The sequence below is a fragment of the Babylonia areolata genome, chromosome 8, assembly GCF_041734735.1.
Source record: "Babylonia areolata isolate BAREFJ2019XMU chromosome 8, ASM4173473v1, whole genome shotgun sequence".
NCBI classification, from domain to species: domain Eukaryota; kingdom Metazoa; phylum Mollusca; class Gastropoda; order Neogastropoda; family Buccinidae; genus Babylonia; species Babylonia areolata.
The window spans coordinates 6,641,700-6,656,900 of record NC_134883.1 but is presented as its reverse complement, the minus strand read 5'-3'; the positions used below and the strand labels follow the sequence as shown (position 1 = coordinate 6,656,900).

General features: G+C 38.3%; 1 protein-coding gene across 1 annotated transcript in view; it reads right to left on the bottom strand.

Annotated features, from left to right (window-relative positions):
• Positions 1 to 1,165: 1,165 nt before the first annotated feature.
• LOC143284491 (uncharacterized) overlaps positions 1,166 to 15,201 on the bottom strand; it is a 14,111-nt gene continuing 75 nt past the window's right edge. The window contains exons 1-6 of the mRNA XM_076591178.1: positions 15,184 to 15,201; positions 13,820 to 14,095; positions 12,588 to 12,817; positions 10,940 to 11,075; positions 7,020 to 8,381; positions 1,166 to 5,831 (exon numbers count right to left, since the gene is read on the bottom strand). The exon at positions 15,184 to 15,201 is cut by the window's right edge and continues 75 nt beyond it. Of these exons, the coding sequence (XP_076447293.1) occupies positions 4,972 to 5,831; positions 7,020 to 8,381; positions 10,940 to 11,075; positions 12,588 to 12,817; positions 13,820 to 13,937 (2,706 nt within the window). The 5' untranslated portion in view covers positions 13,938 to 14,095; positions 15,184 to 15,201 and the 3' untranslated portion in view covers positions 1,166 to 4,971. The remainder of the gene's footprint in view (positions 5,832 to 7,019; positions 8,382 to 10,939; positions 11,076 to 12,587; positions 12,818 to 13,819; positions 14,096 to 15,183) is intronic.

Here is a 15,201-nt window from a genome sequence, read left to right as displayed (position 1 = left end):
TGGTGGGAGGGAGAAAGTGAGGGAGTGGGAAGAATAGACTGGAGAGGGTGGGAACGAACGCGCACGCACGCACGCACACACACACACACACACACAAAGCATTACCATAATAATTTTCATAAGAGGCAAATCATTTCTCTAATCTGCAGATGGAAAATGAATTGTTTTAGGACAAAATATGTCAGTAATGTTTCTTGCATCTGTGGTGCTCACATAACAGCCGATCATATACCAACTTGCGATATGTTAAAGTCTCAAATCCCTGAACTGAAATCATCTTCAGTGTTGACGATCTTCAGCAGTCCATTGCTAATGTATGACTTTTTCAACTCCTTGTTAAATAGTCCAGTTGGTTCACTGTTATAGTTGTTAGTTTTTCATTTGAAATATGTTATATTGTTATGTTTTTTTTAAAAACAAAACTTAAATCAATAATTTTTACACACACACACACTTTCACGTACTCGGATGCGTACACAGTAATTCCCCCCTCCTCCCACTCGATTTTTTTCCTTCCCTCGTCTAATATCACTTACAGTGAAAAGACGTTAAACTAAAGAACGAACGCACAAGCAACAGCATTTCAAGTCTCTAAAACTTGTGGTGGTTAAAAGACCTGAAAAGACAGCTGTTGTTTTTAAAGTCATGTTTTACCATTTATGGTGCTTACTTCAGTGGAATCTAAAAGAGTGGAACCCAGGACCCCAAGACATAATTCTCTCTCAGTATCTAAATATATGTGACATATGACAGGCAATCATCAGTCTCAGTGAACTCTGGAGAGATATTAATCACACCGAAACAGGTTTTATCGTTTTATTTTGTGTCACTTAAACAGCACTTTTTTTTTCAAGACATAATTCTCTCACTGTATCTAAATATATGTGACATATGACAGGCAATCATCAGTCTCAGGAAACTGGAGTTTCGCTGAGTGGTGATTAATACAGTATTGGGTTTGGCTGGACAGGCCGACATAGGAGTGTCAGTCCCTCTCGCGCTGCTCTTTGGTTAAGTCTGATACTGGTCAAAGAGTGTGTGTGCGCATGTGTGTGTGTGCGTGCGTGCATGCGTGTGTGCGTGCGTGCATGTGTGTGTGTGTGTGTGTGTTAGAGAGAGAGAGAGAGAGAGAGAGAGAGAGAGATTAATCACACCGAAACAGGTTTTATTGTTTTATTTTGCGTCAGTTAAACAGCACTATTTTTTTCTTGCAAATGATAGGATGGATTTTGATAATGTTAACAGCACAGAGAGCTCTACAAAATCAATTAAATGCCACACTGATATGTTCATGATATTTTAATAAGTCTATAGGCACATATTGTTTCACATATTCATTCATATACACCATTGATATGTTCATGATGAATTTTGTATTTTAAATAACAATGCCAAAAACAACAACAACACAAAAAAACCCCAAACAAAAACAATTAAACAAACAAGAAAAACAACAACAAAGAAACAAACAAACAAGCATTCGTCAAATATTTACATTTTAAAATAAATGCTTTTATTCTCCACAATACAGTATTGTATCAAATTGTGTGAGCTATTCATAAGAAATGACTATTTTTAGTAATGGTAATTATTTACCATATGATATATATATCTTATACTCAAAATAAGTAAAGCATGTTAATATCACCACTGACAAATCAACACACACACACACTAATTCACATACCAAAAATCCACCCTTTCAAATATTCACACCAAAATGAGAAGGGGGGAAAAAAAACCCAAGGATTTTGCACATGAACAGACGCAAATCAGTCAGCATCTACACTGAAAAGTGTACACATTACATGCATTATTCACTCTTATAAATCACACTTGCGCAATGTATCTCAATTATTTCATGCAGTACGTACACGCAACATCCACACCATAAACTCTTTCCCCCTTCATTTTGTTTTGCTCCTGCTCAGAAATGTCACCTTCTCCAGTCTCAGTTGAATCCCCTGGATCCCCTCACTGCCACCCACATCCTCTCAACACACACCCTTCATCTACCCTCACTCTCCCAACTCATAATCCAGATTAGGAACATCCACTGACACACCGACCGTGCACATGTTGGAGTATGCACACACACACACACACACACATGACTGCTTACAAAATGCATCTTTCCTAAATCTTTAAATACAAAGGCAAGATTGTGACACAAGGATTGTATCTGTGGTAATTAAGGGGGAAAAAAAAAGAAAAAAAGAAAAGAAATTAGCATTGATATGTACAGTGTGTGTAAACATTAATATATTGATAATGAATCACCAAATCCCATAATAATCATAATCAAAGGAATGTCACATCAGTGGTGGACATAAAGGAATGCACATGTGTAAACATGGAATAAAGACTGGTTGTAAAACTTCAGAAAGAAAAAAGAAAAAATCTCCATGAGCAGAATTATAGGGATGCCATCCCCTACCCCCCTGTAGCATTTCCAGTCACCTCACCTTCACCCCCAACTTCCCACACAGGAGAAAGAGAAATGACATGTGGAAAAAAAAAAAAAAAAAAAAAAAAAAAAAAAAAAAAAAAAAGCACAAAGCTTAAATAAGTAATGCCTATTCACAAGCAAGCTACCAGGCAATTTCTGATTTTACCTCTGAAACACACACACATCAAAATTTCATTTCAGAACCATTTTAAGTTTTTAGCTTTGTCCGTGGGAAGATGTCGGTAAATATGAAACTTTGCTGTGTATATTTTTGCAGTTAAAAAAAAAAGGTACCCAAGTTTAGCTGAAATATAACAAAAAGCAGCTGTTTAGTTGTAATATCTCTGGAATCTTTATTTGAAACTTAACTGCCAACTTTACACTTTTACTCAAAACAAGCGCAACATACATATTCTTTTTACTCCATTTCTCAAAGATATATATTGCTGATCTTTGTGAAAAAAACCCACTGAAATTATTAAAAATTTACACTGAGTTGTCATATCCATTTTCTCTGTCATTTTATACGCATTATTCATGACCTAATAAACACATTCAGTATTTACAAGCAAACATTACATCATACTTTCATATCCAAACACAAAATCTGAATCAGTTTGGCATGGACCTTGCCTAACACACTAAAAATAAATCAACAGAATTACCATTTTTAGTATATTATACAACAATATAAAAAGGACTGGAATACACATGTACAAAATAAATCCTGCATGAAATAACTTCCATGGCAACAGACAGATAAAATAGACAAAACCAAAAAAATGAAAAGGTGAATGGAATAAGCATGTTCTGTTTGCACAGAAAAACACTCATTACAGAAAAGTGATCAACATGAATGGCTTTCGTTGTCTTGTCATCTCTGAATATGTATATTCATATACAAAAGCACTCATCTCGGAAAATTTATAAAACATGAAGGACATTATTTCATAAGATTTATTAACACTGACAGCTTATTTAGGAAACATCAGCTGACAAAGAACTGTAAAATGGACTGTAAACTGTTAATGTCATTATAGCAAGTAATGCACACACGCAAACGCAAACACACACACGCGTGCGCACGCACACACACACAGACACAGCACAGCAAAAAACAAACACACATTTAGGCAACACTCTAAAATCATTGTTTTTAGTGACTTGTGTTGCTACTTTTTCAATAATGTCCAGTGAACAATCAACTGTTGATAATAGGGGAAATAAGAAGTCTGCTGAGTGATGTAGCTGGGGAATGCTGACAGGAAGTAACAGGAAAAAGGCAAATGTTGCATGGCAGGAACACAGTTATTCTAATTTTTCTAAAACAATCTCAAGTATCAGTTTACTTCACAAGAAACTATGCAGGATTTAATCTTCTTGATGTATACATATATACATAGCCAAGAATAGTGAATATTCATTCATTAAGAAATCGTGGAAGAAACTGCGACTGCAAAAGGTTCAGAGAACCATACTGTAAAATGCATCAATAACGAGAATAAACCTCCTCGATCATTTTGGACGTTGGTTACTTCAGAAACATGGAATCACATCTTTTCAACCTTTTCAACGAAACAACAGTAAAGGGTTGTCAATTTAAGAGCAAAAGACATTTTACTGTAACAGCCTGTTTTCACAGAAAATGTTATTTTGCTGTAACAGCCATGGGAAAATACACATGTTCAATAAAGTATCAAACATCTTTCAGATGAAACCCAGCATAATGCACAGATGTTTCAGTGTTTGATAACCCTGAAGGAATGTAAATATACATTTTGCCTGAACCCTATTCATGATGACTGACGACAGTGAGATGAAGTAGGAGAGTGGATGGGATGGGAGAGGTTGGAGAAATTCTTGCCAGCTTTCTAACGTACACTCACAATGTTTGCCAAACCTCCAGCAGCTGAGACAATGGCATCTACAAGTCAATGTAAATTGTGTAGGTGATGCATCTGAACATGCACTTGAGTCAGGTCACTGGATGTATATCATGATTTTGTAGTAAAATTCATCATGTGTGGGAAATCAATATGAGCATGCATGTTAAGGCATCCTTGTGAGGTAAATAAACAAAATAGTCATACACGTAAAATATTACTTGTCTATATGAGTATATATTTGTGTGCGACTGAAACATGAATGGACACAGGAAACAAATGATGTGCACAGTTGTCAGCTGGCTCTACCACGGTTGTCAGCCTGTTGTGCAAATGACTCTGTGATAGGAAAGTGCTAAGAGCTTGGTCTCTGACTGAAGAGAGGCGGTATATAAGAATCCATATCAAGTATCCATATCATTTCATTCATCATCCTGCAATGCCAGCCAAGGCATAACTAACAGGGATGGCACATGTTAGTCAAAGCCATAATCATTTCTGTAACTTTTATTTACTATCGCAATAACAAAAAAAAACAACCAAAAAAAAAAAAAAAAAAAAAAAGGCAACAGAAATAAAAACAAAAACATTGTTGCTCTTAAACACATCTTGTGGACGAAAAGAGTATCACTGTTGTACCTAAGTACTGCTGAACACTGATCCTGCCACAGACTCTGCGTCGTTCTGCTTGGCTGCATCTGTGATCCTGCACAGCATCTCCCACTTGGCCAGAGAGGGCTTGGGGGCAGTGGCCGGTCCTGGCGTGCCAGGACTGGGTGCAGCAGCACCAGAATTGGGTACAGTAGCACCTGGAATAGCAGCAACAGCACCAGGGGGCATGGGGACCGCGCCATACGGAACCATCACAGGGGGCTGATTGGGAGCTTGCATGTACCCAACCATGTACCCTGGGTACCCTTGAGGTGGGTACATTGGCATGACAGGGGGTGGAACCATTGGCACCCCTTCTCTGGACGCTGGTTCAGAGCCCCCTGTCCTGGCTGAGTCATCGTCCATGGTGCTCGTGGACTTTCTGGGTTTGGGTTTCGGCCTGGGCTTCGGCTTGGGAGTGGGTTTGTCTCTGGGCGTGTCTTCCTCTGCTTCACGCACTTTTCTTCTCAGCTCAGACTCGCTTTTTGCCCTTTTGGGTCGGCCCGTTGTGGAGGCTGCAGAATTTTTCCTGTCTCTGGATTTGGAGCGACCTGAAGTCGAAGAGACCGAGTTTTTCCTTGGTCTGGTCTGGCTTGCTGTTTCACGCAGCGTCTGTGTTGATCTTGTTGCCTGCTCCTGCAATTCCATTTCAAGGTCACCCACGGATCTGAACCCTCGGTGCCTACGGGACAAGCTGCGTTCCCTGATGCTGCCTCTGTCAAAGTAGTCTGGGTCATCATTGGCAAAAGAGTAGACGGATTCTCCAACAGAATTATTTCGTCGTCGGCGACCATACAGAGAAGATCTGGAGGCGTACAGAGAAGTCTTGGAGCTACTTCGGCGCAGGGCTGTAGACAGAGGAAAAAGTAGTTTTTTAAACTCTGAATGTCTTGAATAGTGTAATCATCCCATCAGACGCATGAAATCATTTCTCATAGTCTTTGTTTGATTTTTCTTGTAACAAATATTTATGAAAGAAAATTATTTAAACCTGAAAAATGCAAGACACATTTTTTGTGTATCTCACAACCTAAATTGCCTGTTGCTGTTTCTTGTCTCTGTTTTTTCAAATAATAATAATAATAATGGATACTTATACAGCACACTATCCAGAAATCTGCTCTAGGTGCTTTACAAAAACACTTTCGTTAACATAAAACATTATATCTATGTTACATACACACACCAAATGTGACTACACACACACACACACAAACAAACACACACGCACACACACACTGCATACATACATTTTAACATACATGTGTATCTACAGCTACCCTAACACATACACACACATAGGCAGGCACAAACTTACATAAACACACGCACACACAATACACATTCATATACATGCAAATGTCTAAAAAAAACTATCCTTGGTATGTTTTTCCTTTCATCATCATCAACCACCAATGTAAAAGTCACTGTCATCATTGTTACAGTCATCAGTCACCATCATCACTTTGTTAATGTTGGTCTTCATCTCTTTTTTAAAAATCTTTATTTCAATGAATAAAAATTACAAATGTCACTTATAACAAATACACCCTAAATTCATTGAAAGTGAATCATTCCCGTTCCTAATTTACACATTCGTATCATATGGACACAAACAACGGATATTCTATCAAAAAGGCATGTCGCAGCAAAAAATCTTTGGTGACAATTCCTAGACTGATTTCCTGTATATTATCAAATCTCTAACACCCCTGGGAACCCACTAAAAGTTAGAATTGAAAATTTAAAAAAGAAAAGAAAGAAGGAAAGTTTTTCATCTTCTTTGTGATGGCTGCCATACTGAACATGCAGATTTTTTTTTTTTTTTTTTTAAATGAGATGTACAGTTCAATCTCTGACCCTGATTCAATTCCAGATAAAGAGGGATATATAATGCTGCCACTACCAACCAAAATTTCTTTCAACTGTGATCCAGGGCATGGAAATAAAAAACAGACTTCATGAACTAAAAATTCCTATGACTGAGATGTAAGAAATAAAAACAAAAACAAGCAAAAAAGGGGCTTCACACTTACGATTGTAGTTACTTTCCACATCGCTGTCCTCGTAGTCATCGGCAGTGACTGAAGGCACAGCACGATATCCACCATAACTGGACACACTCCCCCGACCAATGGAATCAGTGTCGTCCAGTGCATTGCCAGTACTTCGTGATCGACCGATCCGCGGTGGTTTGGATTTGCTCTTTCTTGCACTGTCTGCCTTCTTGAAGCGGCCTTCATACTCCGGAGTGTCTTGTTTGGATGCAGCTTTTCGATCAGCTTTCTTGGCCTTGTTTGTTTTTGATTTTTCCTTGCCAGATTTTGGAGGTTTTGAATCTACCGGCTCAGTTTGGTCAATGTCAGGCAGTGATTTTGTTTTTTCTGGCGTCTTTTTCTTTTTGGCACGATCAGGTCGTAACGTGTGTCTGGTGTCTGGTTTCTCTGGTGAGACTGAGAGAGGTGAATTTTCTTCCTGTTGTGAATTATGGCCATTCCGTCTTTCTTCAATTTGCTCCGATGAGGAAGATGATGATGCTATGTATGGTTGTATATTACTTGGCTGCCGTAGGTGTGCATTCACTGAAGTATTTTCTTGACGTGGTGAGGATTTGGGAGAGTGGGATAAAGGTGGAAGGGAGGGAGCAGACCTGGATGCACGTGGAGGAGAGGATGGTTTTACAGGGGTCTTCTCAGGAGTCTGCGGTTCCTGTCTGATGCTAGAGTTGACCTTTGTGGAAACATCCGATTCACTGTCAACATCACTGTTATCCACCTTCATCCTTGGTGTTCCTCTGCTGACTTCTCTTTCAGGTCTGTACCTGGGATTTTCATGTTGTGGATTAAGTTGTGGAGATCCAGAGGGTCGGGTCTGTCTGGGGTAAACGTCTTCATCGTAACTGTACTCTCTTCGTCTCTGGTTCTCTTGCACATTATTCTGAAAGTTTTCGTCTTCATATTTCAGACCAGGTTTCTTTCTGGGACTTCCATCGTAATCTCGCAAGATATATGGGTCTTTTGAATCAGACTCTGACCCTGAACGGTCTCTCTCATCAAAATCACTTCCTCGTGGATTTAACAGTTTCTGTTTCAACCGTGGCGAGTATCTTTCATAATCCTCATCAGCCTCTGGATCTCTGTCAGGTGGATACATTCCCTTATGGGCGGCATTGTCAAGGCCGTAGCTATGTGACGGGGACATGGTGTCTTCAGCAAGGTCACCCTTGTAATTGTGGGCGTGTCGATGAGCATGAGCAAGGTACTGTTCCTTTTTCCTGCGGTAGCAGCACACTCCCAGGATGGCGATGAAGATGAGGAAGGCGATGATGCCCACAATCAGGCCCACAACCAGGCCCACAGGTCCTGGGCTGTCGTCCTCACCTGGCATCCCATCGTCCTCTGCAACACAAACCACAACGTCACAGCTGTGAGTCATGTGAATGTCTTCCACCATGTAGCTCTGCTCTGCCTCATCATGGCAAAGCCTTTCACAATACAACATTTTTTTTTGTTCATGAAAAGGATCTGCTTGATACTCACTGGACATACTTCTAGCACACTGACTTTTAAGTCGAAATGGAATGCTCTCAACCTTGAAGAATGTGTAATGTAGGATGAAAACTAATACAGTATAATGACGAGCAATCACAATGTATTTACTGCTACAGTCTGATAACTGGGAGGTACTAGGTTTAAAGCTTCCATCACCAACATTGCCTCTGCACCAGGTACGATTTTCAGCCCTGTTTTGCTTCTACCCTTGGAACTAGTGTGGTGTGCTAGGGGCAAAACTGGGTGAGACCGTACACATGAGGGCCATTCACTGAAATGAACAGACGCCTCGTTGAAAGTGTTGCTCTGATACCCTGACCCATTCCGCTGGTGTTCGAAGAGCGGTGGACCAGTGGATGAAGCGCCCAACTAGGAAACAAGGGGCCTGGGTCATAGTCATACATGAACCAGAGTGCCCCCTCCATTAAACCTGGAGTGGTGGCCTGGGTGCTAGCCTTTCTGATTAGATGATGATTATCAAGGTCCTGTGTGCAGCATACACTTGACTTTTTATACAGAAATATGTATCACGGAGAATTAATCCAGCCAATTTTTTTTTTCATAGAAAAATCAACCCTGATAAGTGAACAATAAATCGGTACGATTAATAAAATGGAAAAGAAAACAAGGGATCATATTTGATTTTGGTGATGTGCTTTCCCTGGGTAAAGCAGCTTGAATGTCACACACACACACACACACACACACACACATGCACACACACAACCTGTAGTGGCTGAATATTAACTCAATATGACACAATCAATACCTTGCTGTGGTGAAATACAAAAGAGAGCATAGGTAAAGTGTCATACATAGCCCTGTCATGTAGGATTAAAACTAAAGCTCTGTGATACTGTTGTCATCCTCAGCCAAGTTAATCATCATTAGGAAGAAACCCCTATTCCGTGGTTGCTCATAGAGAGCTTCACAGATGGTTCAGAAAAAAATACCAACCCAGACCTTACTTAAACGAACAAAAGAAAACAAGAGAGGCAAGGCCTTCAAGACTCACTTGTGATACACTGAAAAAAAAATCCAAGCTTTTTATGTATTGTGTATAATTTCAAAATGTAATGTTTAAGATGAGAAAGATCAGTTTAAAGCGAATTAAGTCCCCTAGGATTAATTACAGAGTAATTTCCCTTCTTTACTATCTGCACCAAAATGTTTGCAAAATAAATTAAACTTCCATGCTTAGCAAAAGAAGTTCCTGTTTGAACAAAAAATGATAATAATGACTGCTCTTGTTGTTGGGTCAGAATATCAGATCAAAGTGCCAAGTTTAGAGAATACAAAAAATATAACAGTAAATGCAGTTTGCATATAATTAGGCTTCATATTTTATTTTTTTGTGCCCATCCCAGAGGTGCAATATTGTTTTAAACAAGATGACTGGAAAGAACTGAATTTTTCCTATTTTTATACCTAATTTGGTGTCAACTGACAAAGTATTTGCAGAGAAAATGTCAATGTTAAAGTTTACCACGGACACACAGACACACACAGACAACCGAACACCGGGTTAAAACATAGACTCACTTTGTTTACACAAGTGAGTCAACAAAATCATTATCTGCATGTAGAAAAAAAATAATACAAGATATAAATCCGTGACAGATAAATCTGTGTTAAGTATCAGATAAATTTGTGTTAAGTATGTATGCATGCATGTGTACATGGATACAGATCTATAAGTAATATCCATCAAACGCATACTTGAACGATGCAGGAGTGGTTTGATCCAATAAGCACACCTTGTTCAGCTGTTTCAATAAAAAAAAAAGACAAAGAAGAAAAAGATAATATGTATTCATTAAGTTGCGCAGACTTTTATATAAACATACATGTAAGAAATCAAAAGTAATGTGCTGAAAAAGAAAAGGAATCTTTTTATTATATGTTTATAATACAATACAATACAAAACAATAAAATACAGTACAATACAAAACTAAACAATACAACATAACACAATAAAATACAATACAATGGAATACAATACAATACAATACAATGGAATACAACACAATGCAATACAAATTACAATACAATGGAATACAATACAATACCATGGAATACAATACAATACAATGGAATACAACACAATACAATACAATACAATGGAATACAATACAATGGAATACAACACAACACAATACAAATTAAAATACAATGGAATACAACATAATACAATACAAATTACAATACAATGGAATACAATACAATACAATACAATGGAATACAATACAATGGAATACAACACAATACAATACAAATTACAATACAATGGAATACAACACAATACAAATTAAATACAGTACAATTGAATACAACACAATACAATACAAATTACAATACAAGGGAATACAACACAATTCAATACAATCCATCAAAACTCTCTTACTCTTGTAGACATGAATGGAGATGCCAAAGGAATAGTCGTGATCATCCAGGTTGAGGCGTGTCAAAGAAATGGTGGCCAGCCCACCCTCCGATGTCATCTTTCTAGGTTTACTACTGGCTATCGTCAGTGTGTGGGTCTGGTCAAGACAGACATCATCATTGCTGTTAGTGTCAGGAGAAGAAAGCAACAGCGTTATTGATCAGTGGTGTACTGGTAATGACAAATGGCATAAAAGTACCATGACATATAAATTTTGATCTGTAGTTTGAAACTAAGAAGAAGAAAAAAAAGAAATCACTGTTTTGGAAGAGTTGGGGGTCAGGGGGGTGGGGGTGGGTTTAAAAAAAAAAATTCATAGAAGATGTGTGTGTGTGTGTGTGTGTGTGTGTATTAATTCTCTCTCTCTCTCTCTCTCTATATATATATATATGTATGTGTGTGTGTGTGTGTGTGTGTGTGTGTGTGTGTGTGTGTGTGTGTGTGTGTGTGTGTGTACACACATTTAAATTTTTACATTTTTATTCACATAGGTCATTTGTATATGCCTCAATTTTTTTTCTATATAAATGTAGTACTAAAAAACAAACAAACAAAAAAACCCAACTAACCAACCAAACAAAAACCAGCCTGAATACAAAACTGGTGACCAGAATGGCCCTGGGCGAATGACATGCAGAAGATACAACATCAGAAACAGCTTTAAGTCCAAGCCCTGATGTCTTTATTTCATTATCAGAAAGACAAAACAAGTGTCAACAATCTGTCTTGGCACAATCTTCATACCTGGTTGAACATAGTTCAGATTTATGAAGGAAAGCCATCATCAAATACACAGGTGTGTTTTTGTTATATGTGAAATACAAGCATGCACACACGACACATGCACATGTTTTACCTAGTAATTTATGACATGGGCTTCATCAGAAAATATAAAGAAGAAAAAATAATGAAAGGAAATCTTCACTGGTACAAGCTTAACTGAATATACAGCATTTTATTCATTGGAAAAGAAATGTACAGAAATTTGCACTGGATGACTTTGAAAGTTTTGCTCTGGGAATTCATAAATGTTGCATTGTTTGTTACACATTTGATTTATGGGGAGATGAGCACACGGGGACACAAGTTTCTGTGAGGCCACTTGGAACTATTCTCTAAAGTCCATGGCCTGTGAATGTAAAGCAACAGCAAATGGCAGAGGGAAAGACGGAAAGAGGAAGGGATGGACAAAAAGGGAAGGAGGGAATGAGAGATACAGACAGAGTCATTGGGGATGAGGGTGTTGTTCGTGTGTGTGAAAGCCAAACACAGAACACTATCTTCTAAGATGACAAGATCAGAAACTCAACAAAAGTGAAGACAGACATACAGAAATTTAACCAGTTTCTGCTTTAAAAAAATGATAACACCTGAAAAAAAAAGAAAAAAAGGGTGAACAATTTTCTTGAACATAAGCATTCAATGACCTGAGATTCATGAGGGAAAATCCATCCATAAAATATACATTGTTTATGTTACACATATAACACTAAATATGCACAGTGACACAGACACACACACACACACTCACACATTTACAGTTTCAGACAAACATACACACACACACACTTGCAGTTTCAGAGAAACATACACACACACACACACTCACCCCACCCCCTGCAAGATCCACATGCAGAGTCACATCAGGATCAGATATGGTCAAGCTGGTGAAGCTGACATCAATAATGTTGCGTGTGTCCTCTGGCCTGAAGCGGATGGTACACTGACGGACAGTAGAAGGGAGACCGTTTGATCGGTGGCTATTGATGTTGACCACACCATCGCTTCCGATCAACAAGTACCCTGCGTTGTAGCAGTCACTGGATGAATCCATATAATCTGTGGGGAAACAGAAATAAACGACCTAAGTATTTTTAAACAACTTACCATAACAAACACTGAATAAGCAAATTAGATAAGTTACTATAGTAAAGTTTTTTTTTTTTTCAAAACCTGGAATGGAATTTAGATTTTTTTGTTTGTTCACAATCTATAACTAGTATAAGTTATATTTTAACCACAAAACACTTTTTCTGCTTCAAAGCAGCAATCACAGGTTGAGTGTAAAACTGAATGCCAGGTCTGTGTGTGTCTCTCTCTCTCACACACACACACACCTCTGTCTCTCTCTCTCTCTATATATATATATGCAAACCACACACAAACATGCTTGCATGTGCACACACACATAGAAATTAAAAAAAAAAAAAAAAAATATATATACACACACACACCCTCTCTCTTCGCCTATTTCAAACATACTGAGATATTCACTCTCTTTTCCATTCACCACAAAGGTTTCTATACTCTGAGAGAGAGAGAGAGAGAGAGAGAGTAAAAACAAAATTATTTTTATATTGAACCTGACACTTGTTATTTCATAGTGATACATTTATAGTATTTATTTTCCTTTTAATGTATCGTATTTTCAGTTTGTATTTCTTAAAATACATGATATTTTTTGTTTGCATTTTTTATATTATAATGATATTCCTATTTCACAGTAAATCAAACTGCTGTGTTTTAATACTTTTTTGTTTGTAATCAGCTGAAAACGTTTGATTTTTTTCTTCTTTACCTTCTAGTCCAAACTTTGTCATGTTTTTAGTATGCTTTGGACATGACTGTGAGTAGAGAAACTGCAACTGGTGTGAAAGAGAGAGACAAGCCTGTCGATGCACAAATATTTTCCAATCAAATGACTAAAGATGTACTGTACTGTACAGTATGGTACAGTACAGAACTGTACTGCACTGGACTCAACTGTACTTTACCGCACTCTTACTGTACTGAACTGTAGCATTCATGAATTGGTACAAAACAGTACAACAATGTTCTCACATGCTGACTTGGCAAACTGCGCTCCAGCAGTATGGACGACGAGGAGTAAGATGAGTCCTCTCATTGTGGCCCTGCTCCAGGGTTGGTGTTTCTCACAGTCACAGGCCTCTTTCTCCATTCCCTGAACCCTCGTTATGTGCAGAGCTCTCTGTGTGGTGATCAGCTACCTCCTGGCTTGGTTTGAAACTGCTCTGCGTAGTCAAGTTGTCAGCGAGAAGCGAACACTTTTGGGTCCATCATCATCAGCAGCAGCTAGTGATTTGTACTGAGACAATTCTGCAGAAGAAAAGAAATCATGGATAGATGAATCAATTAATTATTCAAATCTAATCAAATCAAAATTTGTTTATAGGTCTCAGCCAGCCACAAAGGTACCATTTCAGGGCTGATCTGTTCTTTAATTGTTAGAAACATATACACCAGAAGATAACCAAAGGTCCAATTATATTCAATAATCAGATTTTGATTAGAAGTAAATAAAGTGTAAAAATGGTACATAAACAGTTCAGCAAACAAGCAACCAACAGCCAGTATTGAATTTACTAAAAAGATTATCAGGTCCCATAGTCTTTAATGGCGATCAGGGCAGTGGATTCATATCCTTTGTCATAGTCTGTGTCTAGGGCTAGGCATAGGAAGGCAGGGCCTAATCCTCTCCTGCCATTCTAACTTCTCCCAGCAAAGTCCGGAACCCATTCACACCTGGGTGACTCATTTTCTGACCTATTTCAATTGTTATAATTCTAGAAACAACATAATATCAATTGAGTGCACCTGTTTTGATGTGCGTGGAATACAGTTCATGGAATAACAGGGCAGTATCAGTCACACACAGACACACACACACACACAATGACACATACAGAATAACATAACTGGAAAAAAGCAAGTGATACAATGTAAACAACAAAACAACTTCTATCATTAACAAATATTCTTACAAAGATATGTGAAAATTAAAAAGGAACAAAAACGTGTACAAAAAATGTGCTGAGGGTGTTGTGGGTGAAATAGAAATAGGGGAAAGGAGAGAGAGAGTGTGTGTGTGTGTGTGTGTGTGTGTGTGCGTGCGTGCGTGCGTGCGTGTGTGTGTGTGTGTGCGCTTGCTTGCTTGCTTGCTAGCTTGCTTGCTTCCTGCAGGACTAGTCCTTGATGGGAAACCAAACTTCGGTGACATTGATAAACCTGGACGATACCAACAGACACACTACGTCACTGGATGTGCACACAGTTTAAATCTTCAATGCGATACACCTCGATTTCCGGATTGTACATTGTCACCTGATTTGAGATCAGAAGATTTAACACAACATTTTATACGACGGTGAATTAATTAGACAGGATCAGAACACATAAAAACTCACCTGATCCAACGAAAGAAA